The following is a 20,730-nucleotide window of genomic DNA, read 5'->3' on the forward strand; positions in this document are numbered from 1 at the left end:
TTATCATTATTATTATATTATTAATAATCAATGGAGATATGTTTTAGACAACAAAATATCATACAATGGGAAGTGATCCAAAACAATCATATTCAGTTTATTACAATCGGATCTTTTCCCCGATATGCCAACTGTTGGGTCAAACGATCGGATTATACAAAGAAAGTGGGCACCGACAGGCCGTAGAACCACATCAACTATCATCGATCACAGAAAACATCAAACCTGCCTGAGTGATATCAGGACGATATTTAGTCAGGGAGACGTCAGACGCCCCTACACACGGGCAGAATCGCTCTAAAGGACTTTAATCTGCAGCTTTAAACCTTTAATCTGTTTGGTCACCTTTACAGTGGGTGCAACTATGGATACTGCACTGCAGAAGTAAATAAGATTTAAGGTCTTTATCTGAGTTGGGGGTGGAAAGAGCAGGGATTAGGACAAACTGAAATAAAAGGTCTAACATGTTGCCATTATATGAATCATATCATAGTCATTCTATAAGACTGGCAAAGTTTACTTATCAGCTCATGGTCAAATTTATCACAAACTGTAAATAAGTCACCAGTGTGAATTTTACAGATTTCTTTTTTTTCTGACAGATGTTTGAACTGTTGTTTCTCTCTGCCTTTGGACAACCTAGCACTGGCAGTGAGAGTTAGGGCACAATTCAGAAACAGCGATCTAACAGCCATTATGTTTCAGGATTTAACATTAAAACCTGTCATGCCAACTTGTCAACATTTAAAAATAATCTCATGGGGCATTTTGGAGCCGAGCAGATGCTTAGTATTTGCTCTAAAGAGAAAAGTTTGCAACACCTACCATATAAGAAATGCCAAAAGATTATGAAATAGGTGCTTCAGGTAGCCTTTTTCTATAATTATAGCTTACTGCTAGATGACATTTAGAATGCTTCATATCCACAGGAATACCATTTAGGGGCCCTTTTCTCTAATTATAGCTTACTGCTGGGTTTTCTATTATTTTCTATGGTTTTCTATTCACAGAAAAACTGAAAGACATTGCATAACCCTAAAAAAATGTATGGAACACACAGCCAAAACCACAATTTTGGCAATGATGGAGAGTCTCCAAGGTCCATGCTGTTCAAAAACAACCTCATGGTGTCATATGTCCACATTAAAAGGAGGCATATGGCATAAATAAAAAAACCTCAAATCAATAATGCCAATAATGGCAAAAAAAGAATACAATCTTTATTGAAGCTACCTATAGATCTACTGTGATCCCTGTTTTTGTTTCAAATGAGGGGTGGGTGTGTCCTAACGGTTTCCTCTCAGGTTCACCTAGATGCTGAGTGCCACCAGCTCCCCTGCACAGCCAGAACATTCATTGACCAGGAAGTGGAACAGATGGGTGGGGCCAGCATGTTTTTGTGATAATTTTTCAATAAATCAGCCGGAAACTAATTTTTGAAGCACATTCATTCTATAATTAAAAGAGTATAATTTACAGACACAATTTACACAATATGTCTCCTTCAACGAAGTAAATATCCCTTGATCTCATAATAGTGTATACATGCAATATCTTTGGTCTCTTTTGGCTCTAGATTACTAGTCTTTTGCATAAGGCCTGGGAAGTCCGCTTCTCATAATGGGCCATTTGTAATAAGGATATTATTACACTTGCTCTCCAGTATTAAAAGAGGAATCCAGTTGCTATTAAAATCTCCCATGCATGAAACAGTGGATTATTCTGTAAGGCCAGGCTGATTCGGTGGGTAGCTTTTATCCAGGTCTTGTTAATGGTTGTGGAAATAGGCAACCACCACATTTTGTGTTGCCTTGTTGTCATTTGCCATAATATTCATGTAAACGTTAAAGGTGGTTGGTCTTGTAGTGGAGTTCAAAAGATTTTAGAGTATCCCTCTAGGACTATTAGATGCCTTGCAGTTGGAGCGATCTTTGATGGTTGACCTCTGCTGGGTATGTTAACAACGGTCTTGAATTTCCATTAAATGACAGACAGCAATCGTACGAAAGTTATGTCTGTGAAATAGTAGTGACAGTCACCTATGGATATCGTCAGACAGGCAAAATATATTTACCTGTTGGATCACCTAAACGGCAGATTGCCATGGTATGAAAATCGAAGGAACGATTAGTCCAGAGACGGTCCAAATATCTTTATCTGGATTCTGGCTGTATTTATTAGAATCCCCCTGAATTTCATGAAAATATTTTCATCTGTTTTTACACACCACCAGTTTTTCCTGCTGCAAATTTATTGTAATTTAATAAACATTTTACAAATTTCCCTCAAGAGGTACACAGCTCTCGGATTACGTAAACTGGCAGGTTTTTCACCATTTTATTTAAAATGAGAAATTACGACCAACTTTTTCTACAGTCAGTTCAATCTTATAATGAGCATTCATTCATGTGAAAGTCCTGCTTGGGACAGTAGAATTTTGTGCAGGGAAACAATGTTCAATTAATATTGCACAATTGTTTTGCAGTTACAATAAAAATGGTAGGCATTTGAAAAAAAACTTTTATTCTAAATTGTAATAAATCTGACTACTATACTAAGTAGTCATTATACCATCAAAATAAGCACACATAATGAGAGGCCTGGTATTTACCCTGTCAGAAAGCCATTATTATACCATCAATATAAGCACACATAAAGACAGGCCTAGTATTAACCCTGCCAGAAAACCAAGGTATCTGAAAACATAAAGTAAGACGTTTGCTCACAGACTGCCACAAGATCAGCATTGATCAGCATCAATACATTTATTAATTAATGGAGACAGGCATATTGGCTCCACTGATAGAAACCCTATCCTATCTATACAATCAAGCAAAACACTGTGCCACTACAAGTCCTTTTATGAAGTCCCTTGGTGCTCTTAACACCTAAAAATCAGTTAAGGACACAGTATCCCTTGTATTCAACATGAGTTATATGAAGAGGGCCTGTGTTAAACATGCAAACCGTAAAAGTTGAAGTACTTTCATTTTACAAGTACCTCATTCTTTACAGCAGCAGAAGAACTTAAGGAGGAGGTAGTAACAGTACAGCAAAAACATTTCATTTCAAAGTTTTTTTTATTGAATATCCATACACATAATCAGATTTTCTGGCTTTTTAATGCTCTACAACATCGAGTGGAGAGCTTCTGTTATAGGCCATTATGAAGTATCGAGATATAATACATTCTTAGGTAAAGTATAAAAGTGAAGTTGAAAAATACATTTGAACAATAAAGATTACATATTAATCCTTATCTGTCTTTTTCTCTGTGTCCTCTTTTATTTTAATTTCTTACAATCTAGTGTACATATATTGGTTTTTGGATAGATGCATGTGGATGGTAATGGTGCACTTCACATGGTAAAAATGTTTGAAAAAAAGTTGTGATAATTTAAAAAAATTTTTTTTATAAAATGTGCAGAGGGCTAACAGTTGGTTTGACTAATTTTTTAATCACTACAAAATATTTATTAATATAAATTATGTAACAATATAACTCTCACACACTATGAATTTGTTTTACTACGTACAACTTTCTAAGACAACTTGTTTTGGAAAATACTGTGAGGAAAAGACTAATTATTTTTATACATGGACATATGAGTAAGGATGGTGTGGGCTTCCAGAGTGATTATGATAGGGGATCTGATACCGCTCTGAAAGTTGAAATGAGAATGCCCGGTTGGGAATTTCTAAATAGTAGTAAGTTGCTTGAGAAATTATAATGTGGGGGAATATGCCTCTTGTTGAATAATAGGATACGCTATTGGGTTGTGCTTGATCCAAATTTTTGCCGGATGGTAGGATACATAATTTTTTACCGTAAGTTTACTTGATAAAATGCTGAGAAAGATTTAGTGGTTATTAGGATATTTAGGTGCTGTTTGAAAAGCGAGTGATATCTTTGGAAATACTATGTATATTTTATAGCAAAACAAGAGATAGTTATTGTAATAATTATATGTTATCATTATTTACTAGTTTTATTTGTTTTGTGTAGTGATGGGCGAATTTATTCACCAGGCGCAAATTCGCGGCGAATTTGCGCGATTTGTTGCCGGCGAATAAATTTGCGAAACGCCCGCGAAAAATGCGCGGCACAAAATTCGCTGGCGGCAAAAAATTTTTTTTTTTGAAAAACGGGCGCCGGCGTCAAACGGGCGCCGGCGTCAAAATTCGCCCATCACTAGTTTTGTGTTGTTGTTTTTGTTTAAAGTGATATTCAAATTATGAACAGTTGTGGGGTTTTGTTTTTTGAGACATTGTTTTCTTTATATACTTTGTATATGAATGTATGTAAGTCGCTGTTTAATGATGTTATGGTGATGTCATCCATTCCGCCTTTCACGCCAGTATGTGTATATTAGGCCCTTTTGTTTTGTGTAATGGTACTAAGGCTAGATTGCTGTCCAAAACTTTAGTCTCCCAGTAATAAACTTGAGTATATAGGTTCTTGACAATAATTTCAAAAACAAGGACACAGGGAAAAAATTGGATCAGAAGGCCCTGATTACAAGGACTTATTATCGTCAGCATTTTAGTGTTTATCAGTGTACCAAGTCTAAGGATCTCCTTGGTTTAAATATGCATTATACCTAAACTGCAGTTTTTAGATTGCCATAAACTATTATGTACAATTTCAATACCATGTGCTCCGTTTATTATAAAGGCAACCATAAGCTAAGGAATGGGAGTGAGTTCAGTTGATTTACCCTAAAATACTAGGGGGGTTATTTATCAAAGTCCGAATTTATCTCAATATTTTCTGCTACAAACTCTGATCAAATCCGCTCAGATTTTATTATTACATTTTCCAAAAAACTTGCTTTGTGGTAAAAAAAAATAAATCAGATTTTCATGTTTTTTTTCAGATTTTTTCATCTGATTTTCACAAATTTCATGATTTTTTTCAGAATTTTCACCCGAAAACTTTGGGGTATTGCAAGGAACCCACGCATCATTGGGACTTCTCCCATTGACTTATATGCAACCTCGACAGGTTTGAGATGCAATAGAAGGTGTTAGCAATAGACACATACTGGCACGTAGTGACGCGCTGCTCTTGCATACTTCTTTAGCGCTGAAGGTGCAATAGAAGTAGTGACGCGCCTGTACAGTAAAGAAGTATAGAGAGCGGCGCGTCACTATGTGCCAGTACATGTCTATTGCTAACACCTTCAGCACACAGGCAGCAGTATAGACCAAGTGGCAGATCATTTCACTAATGTGCCCAAATATTACTGCTACATCTACGTGATTCCTGATCTTACTATGCTGGCGGGCCGCATTATTATTCATTTCATGATGGAGGCTGAGGGCCAGTGTAAATTTGATAAAGGGCTGCAATTGGCCCTCGGGCCGCACTTTGGACATGCCTGCACTAATGAAATAGGGCCCAGGGTTTGCAGCCAGAGTTGTAACAGTTGTAAAAGATACTGGGCACTTCAGAAAATACATATTAGGACACACACTCACACTTTGGGAATAAGACCTTTTTCATAAATCAGTCAGTGCCCCACTGGGATACCTTTTTCTTACTTGGTTCCCCCAGCAGTAGCAGGATCTGCTTTATCAATAGCAATGTGATTTGGGGCACAGTGTCTGTGTCTGGTGCTGTAGAAGGCAGGCTGCATGGTACAAAACCCCGGTCCCGAGTATACTGGATAACAGGGCCCATATCTGTACAAAACTCTCGCTCCAGCCAAAATGTTAATTCTTACCCATAGGCATTATACATTTATACCTCTAGCATTTTGCTTTCATTTTTCTCACATTTTTCACAAATAAACATCTTAATTGTACCACCCTTATAAGCAACCGTATCTCATTTGGTGATAGATTGCTCCATGCTCTCATTGCCATGCTTGCTGGGAAGTTCCAATGAGTTAGCCATAATGCCTGCTAGTAACAGCACAGCGCTGTGATTAATCACTTATGTTAAGATGGACGAACTTACAGTAGATCAAGGTAAATTCACTGGCTGATTTTTTACTGGGGCAGGAGTAAATCATTGGACTAAACATGGGAAAGGACTAATGAAGCAAGCAGAATGGGTGAACTGTTCAGGAGGGAAAGGAGGGATGACCTGTTAAAATACAGCAAGTATTTGTCATTTTATCATGGCCATAGGACCTCTAATAAATTGTTGCATTTATATTATTGATAATCTAATAAAAAATACAATACATGTGGCATCTGGGGGATTAAAAAATGGTGCTGTCTTGTACATCCTTTCACAAAACCATATAATGTAGGTGGGTATTTGGCTAATTTTGTCAGTTGCCCTACATCAGAAATCCTCTATTAAATGGAAATCAATGCCTAATTAGGATTACATGTTGAATGTGACACTTTGAGGTGATCTACCATATGCTTCCAGCTGATGTAATTTGCTAATGAGTTTTTGACAATGCCCCTCTAATAGTGAATTATCCTATATATTCCACAGTTCATATATAAGACTAGCAAAATCCATAAATCTCTGGTAATCAATTCAAAGTCATCCAGAGTTTATACAAATCTGCACTAAACAGATATTTTTTTCAGCTGTACAGAACATCAACTCTATAAGAATGAAATAGGTAGAAGTAGGACTACAAGACAAAACATAGAAATATACACTGAAGGAGGCAACGTCAAACTACCCTACGGCTCAATTAATATGGATTGAATTCTGTCCCCGGGAGTATTCTGGATTTAAAGTTTAATAGCTAATTAGAAAGAATACTCTCAATCTTAAAACCTATTAATAAAACCTTCAGCTTATTAAATGCCTTCTTGGGCTCATTTACTGGGATGAAAAAAGTTAGAAAAGTCGGTGCAAATTACCAGGTTGTCCTCACAGTACACTTTTATTTTCCATCATTCTTTTATATCTGTAGCAGACATTGTGGGGCAAATTTACTTAAGGTCGAATATCGAGGGTTAATTAACCCTCGATATTCGACTGTCGAAGTTAAATCCTTCGAATTCGAATATCGAAGTCGAAGGATTTAGCGCTATTCGTTCGATCGATTTTAATCCATCGTTCGAACGATTTTTCTTCGACCTAAAAAAGATTGCTAAACCTATGGGGACCTTTCCCATAGGCTAACATTGACTTCGGTAGCTTTTAGGTGGCGACTAATCGTTCGACTATCGAATGGTCGAACGATTTTTACTTCGAAGTCGAAGGTTGAAGTAGCCCATTCGATGGTCGAAGTAGCCAAAAAAATCATTCGAAATTCAAAGTTTTTTTCCCTTTATTCCTTCACTCCAGCTAAGTAAATGGGCCCCTGTGTGCACAGTCACACTACTCCAGTGGCCACAATTGATGTGTATGGGCACTAACTTTATTTGACAGTCCTTGCACATCCATATAACCAGGGGAAGATGAATGCACAGCCTATCCTAGGCTATAGCCTACGAGCCCAGTATGATCAGGGATCCATCTATCTTTTTTCAGTTATTTATTTTTTTCTTTCCTTTTAATATTTATTTTTATTTGTGCTGCTGGGTCTGATCGGTGCACCTGCTGGGAGAAGAAGGCAGGCAAGGTGTGTGCAAGCGCCTGGAAGCATGCAAATCCAGTAATGTCACTGGGGCATTTCAAACTGGACCTGGCATAGATAGCTTGGGTGCGCACGTGCCAGGATCTGCATGTATCTGAACCCAGCAGTAGCCTAGAAGGAGGGACTTTGGATGTAGCCTAGTGGCCCACATCTCATAATCCGTAACTGTGTACAACACCAGATCTAACTAGCCACACTGCCTGATAACTACACAGACAACATTGTCATTAACAGCTGATAAAGAGCAGGAGGGACATGGGATGCATATCTGCCAACATTTGAAAATAAAAAGATCTGCTACGAATAGCGCAACAATTTTTTTTGACCATGCCCATTTTATGGCCACACCCCTAATTACCATGTCCATTTTACAAAATTTGGCATCCCACATTTCATGAACAGATTTCTGGGAGTTTGAGGGCTATGTTTTGTGTGTGATAACAGTTTTGGTAATGAACGTGAATTTGACCTTTAAACTGTGAGTCACAGTTCTCTTAAAATACCTGCTTATCTTAAATAGTTACAATCGTATCTTTGCTTATCTTAAAGGGACACTTGTCATGGGAAAAAAAAAATTCAAAATGAATCAGTTAATAGTCTTGCTGCACTGAAATCCCTTTCTCAAAAGAGCAAACAGATTTTTTTATATTTAATTTTGAAATCTGACATGGGGCTAGGCATGTCAGTTTTCCAACTGCCCCCAGTCATGTGACTTGTGCTCTGATAAACTACAGTCACTCTTTACTGCAAGTTGGAGTAATATCACCCCCCCCCCAGCAGCTCATCAGCAGAACAATAGGAAGGTAACCATATAACAGCTCCCGGACACAAGAGAACAGTTGCCTGGTAGATCTAAGAACAGCACTCAATGGTAAAATCCAGGTCCAACTGCGACACATTCAGTTACATTGAGTAGGAGAAACAACAGCCTGCCAATAAGCAGTTCCATCCTAAAGTGCTGGCTCTTTCTGAAAGCACATGACCAGGCAAAATTACCTATACACCAATATTTTTACTAAAAGAAATACACTTGCTGGTTCCGGAATGAAATTGTTTATTGTAGAGTGAATTATTTGCATTATAAACAGTGTAATTTACAAATAAAAACTACAAAATCATGACAGAATCCCTTTAAATTGTTACAAATGTGCAGGTGCTGAGTGTTCTGATCTCTGCCGAAAAGCCTCTTATTTTAATTAATTTTCAGAAACTTTGTATCTTTTTTTGGTGTCAGTGCAGGAGATCAAAGAGAAACTCAGGACTTTTTGATAAAAACACAGGACTGTGGGCTGAGCTGTCAAAATTAAGACCATCCCGCAGAAAACGGGACAATTGGGAGGTATGCGGATAACCCATATGATCTCTGGCCAACTGTCCTGTGGGCTTAATGGATGGCTAGCACTTGAGGTGACCAAAGAATCAGAACAAAGGGAAGGGGAAGATGTGGCCCCTTTTCTGCATGTTCATTTGCCATTGCACCATGGCAGATATGTTGCATTAGCAGATGAGGTTTTTAAACTTGCCTAATCCCCCAAACTAACCGATATGCATTGTATATATAAAATCATGCTTATGTATGCCAGCTTTGCTCTCTGACTGGCTGGGAGTATTAATAGTGTCAAGTGAAGGTTTTTTTCACCATCAAAGTGGCATTGCTTATTTTCCAAATAATATACTCTAGGGTCCTTAAAAAAAACCCTACCACGGCAAAACTGGATGGTAAATCAGTCGATTACACTGAGCCTAGGTAAGCAAATCAATTGTCTCACAAGAGAAGAGATGGGATTAAAATGAACATTCCACTATTTATTGGCATACTTTCACAAAAATTAAACATATATAGAGGTATAATGAAAGCTATTCTCTACAACTTTTGGTTTACTATTAGGATAGAAATAGTTACACCGCACACCTGGAATTTTACTCACTTTTTCTGCTTTAGTGGTGCTGGTTATCCTTCGGCCTGACGTGGCCTTCCAATGGCAGCAGTTTCAATTATGGATCCGCACACACCAATTTTCTGCAGTTTTCTTTTATTTGTGTTCACCACCAATATCAACGTTTCGGGGGGTACAACCTCCCTTCGTCAGGTATATCCTGACGAAGGGAGGTTGTACCCCCGAAACGTTGATATTGGTGGTGAACACAAATAAAAGAAAACTGCAGAAAATTGGTGTGTGCGGATCCATAATTGAAACTGTTACTATTAGGATAGCCAGCAAGCCCAGCTAGTAAAAAGCCAACTAAGGCCAATGACATCCAGTTATGCATAGTAATTCAAAATGGCCACAATCAGACAGATCATATAGTAAGTGTGTGACACATAACAAGAATGCACAAGAGCTCTATTTTTAAAGAAAAAGTATATAGTTTAGGCAAAGTATGGATACAATTCGTCATGTTCTTCTATAATAAACAATTTATAAAGTTTTATTTAAAACTGCAGTTGAAATACAGGGCATGAAATGGACAGATCACTGACCGAGCTGCTATCAGCGCTTACATGCTGTATATAAATGGTAAGCTTTCCTCATGCATTCTAGGGCTGAAAATACATTTCTGGAGAAAGGAACATAACAACCACACATTTAATGCACCTGTTTTCAGTGAATCTCAAGGGCTGAACATGTTGATCAAAGGTGGTGGATAACAAGACTTTACTATAATTTAATAGAATATATTACAAACAACACAATCTACAGGGCAGGCACTTCCTTCCTATTTTAAATTTGTCAATGGATTGATCCATGTTTGTTCTATTAATGTATTGTTCTGTTGAAAAAAGCTGCATGTACAAGTAGCACTATAATATATAAATATTTAAATATAGAAACATAAAAAAAATATCAAAATATCTATTTTGATAAGAAAACAGTTGTTCCTGAAACGAAAATGATGCTCTGTATTTAATATAATTTATGGTAACGTTCCTTTGCGCAAACAACTGTTCATTAATAGAAACAGGCCATCACCAGGTCAGCTTCAACATCATATTATGCTGATGTGCAGGTTTCTGTTTAGTGATAAACCCAGGCTGACCTTAACAGGTGTTTTGTGGGGAGTAAATATTTCCCCAGGAAACAGAGGTTGATGAAAGGTTTAAGGCAGTGACACACGCTAAGATTCAGGGAGATTAGTCTCCCAGTGACAAATCTTTTTCTCACTGTCAATAAAATTCTCTAAACACTTAGGGGCAAATTTAGTTAAGGTCGAATATCGATGGTTAATTAACCTTCGATATTCGACTGCCGAATTGAAATCCTTCGACTTCGAATATCGAAGTCGAAGGATTTACCGCAATTTGTTCGATCGAACGAAAAATCGTTAGATGGAACGATTAAATCCTTTGAATCGTTCGATTCGAAGGATTTTAATCCATCGATCGAGCGATTTTTCTTTGACCAAAAAATACTTAGAAAGCCTATGGGGACCTTCCCCATAGGCTAACATTGACTTCGGTAGGTTTTAGGTGGCGAACTAGGGGGTCGAAGTTTTTTTTAAAGAGACAGTACTTCGACTATCGAATGGTCGAATAGTCGAACGTTTTTTAGTTGGAAACGTTCGATTCAAAGTCGTAGTCGAAGGTCGAAGTAGCCCATTCGATGGTCAAAGTAGCCAAAAAAAATTCGAAATTCAAAGTTTTTTTTTCTCTACTTTCACTCGAGCTAAGTTAATGGGCCCTTTAATAAAGTGTTAATAAATGGGGGAAAATATTGAATCCTTCATGATTCCCCAGTTCTATATTTGGTAAATCTGTCCTATAATCTTAATAGTTCATACTCCAAACTCTTAGGGCTAGGGCACACACTGCTATTTTTGGAAATTAGTCCCCCAGTGACAAATCTCCTCTTCTTCGGGCCACTAATCTCCCCGACCCACCGGCTACAATGTAAATTGCCAGCGGGATTTACATTCTACCTGGCGGAAAGGCAGTTGGGGGAGATTAGTCGCCCAAAGAAGAAGCTATTTGTCGCTGGGCAACTAATCTCCCGAAATAGCAGTGTGTGCCCTGGCCCTAAGAGTCTGGAGTATGAACTATTAAGATTATAGTACAGATTTACCAAATATCGAACTGGGGAATCCTGAAGGATTCTATATTTTCCCCCCATTTATCAACACTTTATTAAGTGTTGGGAGAATTTTATTGACAGTCAGAAAAAGTGACATTTAGAAAATTCATGTAGCAATATTTCAAAATGTATTTGGCTGCTTTAAACAGGGATTAAGTACTCAAACATTTACTTTTTTTTGTGCTAGAATGAATCGTACCATGTATTTGTATGCAAAGTGGTAGCCAACAGTAAAAATATCAGGACATGATATATATGCCTCTATCTTTAGGCAGTATATGGTAATAAAAATAAAAAACGATTATTAAAACTATCCCACATAAAATGATGTAATTTGTTTTAAAAGCTGTTTACAGTTACCAAGCAGAAGAATAACAACATTATCAATATATTCAGATGATTATCCACATGTTGTGGCACTCACATGCATAAGGAGAGAGTACTCTAGCTTGCTCATTATGTGCGTTCTTGTGATGGAGGATAGGTTGTCCCCTGATTCTAATTCACACGCATGAGTGTGGGGGGGGGGCTTGCCATGGATCTTTCATAAAAAGAGTAGGATTGCTGTCCTCATTCAGACTGTGGGCTCTTTTGTCCTACACCTCAAGTAGGTAAAACTATTTTTAGCCTATAGGTGCCTTAATTAGGTATCATTAAAAATTGTATAATTTTATTCTATAATTTTATATCCTTCACTGTAAATGATAGTGAATCTGTTCTATTATAAAAGGTATACATACTTAACTGGCAAAGAATATTATATGGACGGTAAATTGTAATTTAATTTTACTTTTAATTGGATAAGGGTTAAAAGGATGCTAGCTTTGAGCCAGATTCAATTTGCTGAGAAAACATATTTTCTAATTCAATTCCAGATTTCCCAATTGACTTCAAAGTAGTTTTCATGTGACAAACAAGAATGTTTTTTTCATTGAACTAAATCTACACCTTTGTCTCATATTTGATACTTCCAATAAAACTATAAAGACCAGAAGAATGAAGAATGTGATACTTTATGGATCACTGTCTTTGACATACAGACTAATATGTGCAGTTCAAAGCAAAGATCTTAACTGTGCTATTCCTTAGGCTTTCCATTTCAAGAGTCAGTGGATAATTTTCAGAGAGGATCATCACCCTTTATTTGTTTCCTGAACATGTGGAGAAAACATCTACATGAATACTGTAATGATAGCTTTGGCTACCTGGGAAAATACAGAATATAAAGCTTCAACTAAATTCCTGAAAAAAAACATAACCCAGGAAAAAAACTGCACTAGGCTTCCAACAACATTACTGCCAAGCTCTGCATTTCAGCCCAACTAATAAAAGAAACTGGTAAGACATGAGCCACACCATCATAAAAACAATATAATGGACACAGTTTACGGAAAATGTTGCAATGTGTACATCTTAAAAAACATTGCTCTGCAAACATAACTTAATATGTAACACATATACTCTAAATATGCATTATGCAGCAAGCAAAGATGGGGTATGATCTTTTTCATGCGTGGAACTTTTGACACTAGAAGAATAGAACCACAAAGTTAATTTTGTTTATTTTTAGAGACATTTATTTTATTAGTGACTGATATTATTTGATATGATTCAAGAAGAATTTGGGGGAGAAACTCCTAAACACAGATCACAACGGTTTATATGAATCAGCCAGAATATCTGCAACCATCTGCAATGAAAATGAATGAATGTCAATACACTGATTTGTCTATAATCTCGCTTTCTGTTTCCAAGAGATGCAGTTAATGCTGCATTGAACACTACTGCTTTATGTTGGATGGATGTCTAAACACATACTGCAGAAACTCTATTTAGATGCACACAACTCTGCATACACGTACTTGAGTTAGCAGTAATTGTCTTAGCTCCCAGCTATCTTTAACAGCTAGCCCTCCCAGAAATTGATATATGATAATGAGACAACAGTCACAGCACTGAACTATTCCTAGGGAAATTCTTAGGGCAGAGAAAGGCGCAAAGATTCAGGGAGATTTAGTTGCACGTGACTAATCCTCTTCTTCGGGCGACTATCTCCCCGAAAAGCCTTCCCGCCGGCTACAATTTAAATCGTTGGCAGGTTGGCACTCGGATTGCTTCGTTTTCCGTAGTCACCCGAAGTTGCCTGACGAGGAAACTCCAGGCGGCATCGGAAAACAAAGCGGTCTGAGTGCCAGCCCGACGGCGGGTTAGATTCCGCCCGGCGGGACGCCTTTTCAGGCGATTAGTAGCCCGAAGAAGAGGCGATTAGTTGCCGGGCGACTAAATCTCCCTGAATCTTGCCATGTGTCTCTGCCCTTAGTGTAACCATAACCAAATTATCACAAAGGAAAATAACCATTTTTTCTCCTAAAGAAAGGAATAAAAACAAAAAGGTATTCTGCAATTTCCAGAGGGACATCAGACAAAATATTTTGTTAAAATACTCAACATTTGATTGTATAATCATTCCCGGATATTTCGGATATGAACAGAAATTACAGAAAAGTACAAGCTATTCTGGTGAAATTACCATCCATGGTGACACTGCATTGCTGCATTCTTGATCTCAGCTACTCTGTACCATTCAATTTATTGTCAAATGTTATTGGGAATTCTAATAAGCATATTTCCATTCTACAGTGGTTAATATTTTTGTGCTCTGAATAACTTTAAATGAAAAGCAATTATCAGAATTATCCATGCAAAAACAAATTTCACAGCTCATAAACCAATGCAGATACATTAAAGTATAAAATACACTGTATATCAAAATATTGATATACTAGTACATAAGCAAACCTTATATTTTATTGTATGGGTAAATTTTTTCGGGTTTGAGAAGTCAGAACCAGTAAGGCATAGAAGTCTTGTCTTACCTACCCTTCCCAGGCTTCAGTGGGCAGACTTAGAATGTTTGCATTTTACTCTACTCATGTCTAAGTCAGCCCTAGGGATGCCTGGGAAAGGTAAGTAAAATGGTGGTGTGTCACTGCCCAACTTTTTCCCCCAAGGATGGTGCATATTTTTACTAAAAGTAGTGCCATCACATTAAGCAAATGTAAAACTGGATTCATTAGGTATTCCTAACATATTGGCACCTCCAGTGAATCAAGCTTTCCTTGCCCTGTCAATAGTAATTACATTTACAAATGACTTTATATTTAATAAATATATATTGGAGAGCTTCCTAGATATTTTCTTTCAGTTTTTGGTGGAAATACCCTTTATTTAAAGCTAAATAAAAACATAATATAATAATAGCTTCCTTATGATGAGCACTGGACCCCATGTTCTGCAGTATATACTTCTATCCTTTTGCACAAAAAACATTCAATGAAACTAGTCCTCTACAAAGAGTTGATAGCAAATGTTGACCAACACCCTTCCCCTTACACAGTAAGACAGTTTAAATAACTTAATAATAAGTATTAAGGCGTGTTACTTACCTTGAGGGAATCAAAGCAGGCAATGACTCGTCCATTTTCAACCTGACAACTTTTGGGTGGATGTGCAAATTTACATTCCTCATCAGACCTTGAACAAGTCCCCCTCTGAAACTGTCTGCACACCTCCAATGTAAGCCATTTTGTGTCTCTTACAGGAGCTACATTCAAAGCCATGATTGGAAAAAACAGAAAATAATGGAGCGCCTTCTTAGTAACTGTTCAAATGCCAGGTAATCCTTTTAAAACCTTTAGCAATAAAAGAAAAATAATAAAATGTTGGGGTAAACTGCTGAATGGAGTCCAAGGCACTTGAAGCACCATAAGAAAAAGCTTATTAATCAGTACAACGTTACTCATCAATCAGGCTGCCCAGCTAAAACAATTCTGGCTTTAAAAACAACATGCTCTTAATACTCAGCAGTTGGAAATATCAGGATGGCTGTAGTATTTGTTGAGGAGTACCATGAAGTTACTCCAAATTAACTGCGCCGTCTCTATAATATATGTTTTCTTTGAATCAAGACAGTTTCTCTTTATTTAAGATGGGCTAAAACTGTGTCAGCGTTTTGGGATGGTGCGATTAGGATCTTTTTTCTTCGCTGATGTTCATTCCATTTCATGTTGAGTTATTGGCAAGTAAAGACATGGTAGATGCAGCCACACTTCAGAGCAGGATCCGGTGTGTTTGGCAAGCAGAGAGCCTTGTAAATGCAGATGGTCCACTATAGTACTTTCTGGCAAAAATGACTTCACAGAAGGCACCTTTCAAGTAAACCTAGCAAGAATGAAAAAAAAAAAAATCTACTTAGTAAAAAATCAATGCAAAATGAATCAACGCACAACCCCAACCTTTAAAGAAAAACTTTACCCCCAAAATTAACACTTAAGCAACAGATCATATGACCTAACAAGTATAGTTTGTTGATATGTTTGTGTGCACAGAAAATCGTACGATCCCAGGGGCCGGCTCTTATTTTTTAAAATGGAAATTTTCTATTTATGATTACCCAATGGCAAATACTACTAGAAAAGTATATTATTATGAAAATGGTTTACTTACACGAAGCAGGGTTTTATATATGAGCTGTTTTTAAGCAATATCTTTTTATAGAGACCTACATTGTTTGGGGGTATAGATTTCCTCCAGTGTGATATTACAGAACTACATTATAATTTTGAAGAAAAAAACAATTTGCCTTGCTTTGAAAGATATGCATGAGAGAAATAAACCAAAAAAAAAAAACATATATTGCAGCAATACTCTAGGCATCCATCCAAAAGATGGTGACTCAGAAAGACTGCATTTGAAACTGGGTGAGGCAATAATTGGACAACTTGACTCTGATCTACAAAGTCTTCATGCCAATTTATTAAAACTTCAAAATGGAAAAGTTTTCCACCTTTCAGATGGTTCCTTCAAGTTGCCTAATGTCGGCATTACGCAGTGTTTAAAAATACTCATCTAAAAGAAGGCAATAACAAGTTTAGATAGCAATAATAAAAGATAATCACAAAACAGCATAAACACAAGTTGCCATGCAAGATAGTTAGATCTAGTTACAATGCTTCTCTCTACTTAATCTCAGCTTTCAACATAGAATCCTACAGTTAAGGGGTGGAGAGCCACTTCAGGAACAAACATCACTAGGGTTCATGTCACATATCTGATTGCTTGCTATGGGTTGTTGCTGTTTAGAAATATCATTATAAAATCCATACACAGCATTCTGCACAATTTGTCTATATTCTATTAACTGATTTCTGTTCATACTTAAGTTCATATTCTGCTTCTACCTTAGTACAATGAAATGTATATAACTTTATGATCTTACAAAAAAACATGTATATTGCATGTATTGCACAAGCTATTTTTATGCAAAGTAATATAGATTAACTTTCAAGTACTTTGCAAAATGATGTACTCTAAGATTTTGAACTTATCTATGGTTATGGTGTTTAAATAATTTACTGTTGTCTCCAACTTGCAATTTAAAATGCTATGCAGTTGCCAGGGTCAGTGACCCCAGCAACCAGTAGGAATGTGAAATAGGATTTTTGTAATTTTAACACTTGCTGCCCTTCCACAAAATGGTATGGCCCTTAGAATTCTCCACAGACAACCTTGTATATCACCACTGTTTTATAATAATTTGGCCCCCACAAATATGAAATAAGTGGCCCACAGTATAGAAAATGACTGATTTGTGTGTGTGTGTGTATATATATATATATATAGCAATAAACGACACATTTTTTGGTTTGTAAAAGTCCTATGAGTGTGTTTTTTTTTTGCTGATTATCTATTAAAACTTAACCAGCACCTAGGCATTTATAATTGATTTTTGTGTGTGCACCAGCTGTGGGCTTACACACATATATAAATATATATATATATACTTTGAAAGAGGCTGGCAGCCGAAACATAAGTTCTTCACCTTAAATAAAAACCCTTTTTTACACCATAAGTCATGTGAGTGTGCAGTCCTTGTAAAAGGGTTTGTACTTAGGAATGGCACGGGAATATGTCAGACATGACTTACCCACAAATTTTTTTATAGCACAGATATAATAGATATTCATTTATGGAGCAGCAATATAGTCGGTGTGAATCTAGTGACAAAATCAAAGGCACTGTGAAAACATTATCCCTTGTGATGTGATCCCAGTGTTCACAGTTCTTATTTGCTGAAAGCCCCAACAGACATACCAGAATAGAATGCTGTCAGCTCACTTAAAAATTAGGTTACAGTTTGCACTGCTTTTTAATTAGCTAAACTGAATATACCCCCACATGCACAACATTTAGCATGTTCAAAAGGCTTGCTCATAAGTAGACCATCCACCAAACAACATATATATAATATATATATATATATATATATATATATATATATATATATATATATATATGAACTTTGGGGGAGCCGGCACTCTCGTCACTAAGTTCAACTTGCCTGTGTGCAGTGTCCAAAATTTTTAAATAATTATTCAGTAAAGAAGGTCCACACTCTCTGGACTTAAAAATTTGATAATGTTTTAATATATATATATATTATATATATATATATATATATATATATATATATATATATATATATATATATATATGTATTTTATACATACAAATATATAAACTATATAAATACAGACCAATACAAATGGTTCTCAGAAAAATAGGTCTCTCCACACCTGAGAACTGCCCATTCAGAGCGATGGTGAAGCTTTAAAGTAATTACTATTAGCAGTGTCACAGTTCCTATATTTAAAGGGAATTTATTTTAAGGAAAATATAAATATCTATGAACAAAAGTTCGTTGAGTAGAGTGTACTTAAGGTTCAAAAAAGGATTACAGAAAAGGTTCTAATAATTGTATGGGTCCATAAATATCCCTATGTGTAGAGAGCACATAAATCAGTGTAGGTCATTTCTGTTCCAGTGAAGAAAAAAGAGCAGGTCAGTTATCTGTACAAGTCTTCTACGTGTGTAGATTAAGCGTTAGACATGAGCTTTTGAAGGAAAATGAACTGCTGAGCTAAGGAGAAATTAATGAAGACTTCTTCACATGGTGGGATTTGAAAGCTCACGACAGCTGCTAATTATTTCATGATACAATAAAGAAACTTGCACCAGAGCTGAGGATAGATTTAGAACAGAAAAAGGTAAATATGAATAAGGTATAACCCTTCTCATTTAGCAAATGTTGTTACAATCCAGTATTTCCCTAAGATTATTCAAGTGTTCATGTTAACCATTAAACTTTGTTAACAAATACAGTAAAGCACTTTTGTAATTCCTGGGGATGCACCGAATCCAGGATTCAGTTCGGGATTCGGCCTTTTTTCAGCAGGATTCGGATTCAGCCGAATCCTTCTGCCAGGCTGAACCAAATCCTAATTTGCATATGCAAATTAGGGGTGGGGAAGGAAATTGTGTGACTTTTTGTCACAAAACAAGGAAGTACAAAAATGTCTCCCTTCCCACCCCTAATTTGCATATGCATATTCAAACAAGTGTTCAGATTCGGTTTGGTATTCGGCCAAATCTTTCTCAAAGGATTCAGGGGTTTCGGCCGAATCCAAAATAGTGTATTCGGTGCATCCCTAGTAATTCGCACATGAGTTGGATTTTTAATTATCAGTATGCAGAGCTATCACTGATAACAACACACCTTCAGACAATTACAATTGCAAAAATAGCACCACACCCTCATTCTTATAAGGCTACACCCCAATTATATCCAGCCACAACCATGAGTGGAGTGGCATGTCAACAGTTTTATTATCTGGGATAGACTCCACAATATAATATAGAACTCCAGGCCTGCTAAATACCACATATATATATATAAATAATAGCACAGGAGTGTGAACACAATCCTACAATACTAATCAATTAAATGTAGTTATTATATATAAGAATAAATAAATTACCGGTAAGATAAATGGGGTTCCAGCCAGTAACTGTTAAACCTCTGTGCTTTATAGGACAGTAACATATTAAGAATGAGATAATGCACTTTAAACTCAATTGAATCCTTGAGATACCAGGAGTGTAATGGGAGGGATGTGTCCCGTTTCTAGCGACTAAGCAAAGAGCTATCATTTTTATCTTTTTATCTCAGGTTAATAAATGTGGCCTAATTTGTAGAATCCGATGACTACTTCTCTACAACAAAGTGCAAGAGTTCAGTGTAATAAGAAACATATAACGGAAATGAATGTTTGTAACAGAACATTAATGAGTGATGCACTAGAACTGAAATTGAATAAGCCTATAGTTATTGAATCACGGCGAACTTATAATACAGTGAATCATAGTGGCATGTTACCATTTCATATGAATAAAAAGAAATACAGCAAATAAGTCTTTGTGGGTTTTTTAACATCAATTTGATACAGGTAATTGGGTAAAGTTCCCCGTTAAATGGATGGCCAGTATTACTAAAATTCATTATCAGAAGCCTATAGGACACAATATAGGTATAGAAAGTCAGAACAGATAGCTTCCTTAGCTGGGCGATAACAGCTTAGCCAAAACCAGTTGCCAGTGTAAGGTAATATAGGTAATAAGTAACTAAACATTAAAGTAGGCAGGGCATTTTTTATGCGGCATAGCTAAATGACTACCAATAGCATAAACTGATGGCAACTGAAACAACAGCACAGTAATGTACACTGATATGTTCAAAATCAACAAGAAGTGTGTGAATTCACATCTAGGGAAATTAAATTCATACATGCAATTCGCTTTGCTTGTCATGTCTGAGTGGTAATCCTCACCAGCTCCAACCAAGATGATCCTGTACCTATGCTCTTAAAGAGATTAGAGAGACTGAACCTGTGTGAGCACCCTGCAGCTTTTTTTCCCTAGAGACAGCAGGGAAAAGTGTGACTGTGCCTGCTTCACAATATGTCTGGAGCACCGTTTAAATCAAATTGATGAGACAATCTGAATTTGAAACATTCATTCTATTTTAAAAATGTTCAGTGTCTGCCATTTTCAAATTTTCTCTATTTCGGCTTTCCATTACTTAAGTTATTGGAAAAATGTTAGCTTCCCAGTCTGACATACTGTACTATACGATCAATACATATAGCCTTAAACACAATAATATTTCTATGCTGAATTGGACATATTTGCTCTAACACACTTTTCAT

General features: G+C 36.6%; 1 protein-coding gene across 11 annotated transcripts in view; it reads right to left on the bottom strand.

Moving 5' to 3' along the window:
* LOC108709755 (muscleblind-like protein 2) overlaps positions 1 to 20,730 on the bottom strand; it is a 94,300-nt gene that overhangs the window by 34,983 nt on the left and 38,587 nt on the right. For all 11 annotated transcript variants that reach the window (XM_041584288.1, XM_018249876.2, XM_041584286.1 and 8 more), the window contains exon 2: positions 15,073 to 15,847. In XM_041584288.1, the coding sequence (XP_041440222.1) occupies positions 15,073 to 15,246 (174 nt within the window). In that variant the 5' untranslated portion in view covers positions 15,247 to 15,847. The remainder of the gene's footprint in view (positions 1 to 15,072; positions 15,848 to 20,730) is intronic.

Source organism: Xenopus laevis, chromosome 2S (assembly GCF_017654675.1).
Source record: "Xenopus laevis strain J_2021 chromosome 2S, Xenopus_laevis_v10.1, whole genome shotgun sequence".
Taxonomy (NCBI): Eukaryota; Metazoa; Chordata; class Amphibia; order Anura; family Pipidae; genus Xenopus; species Xenopus laevis.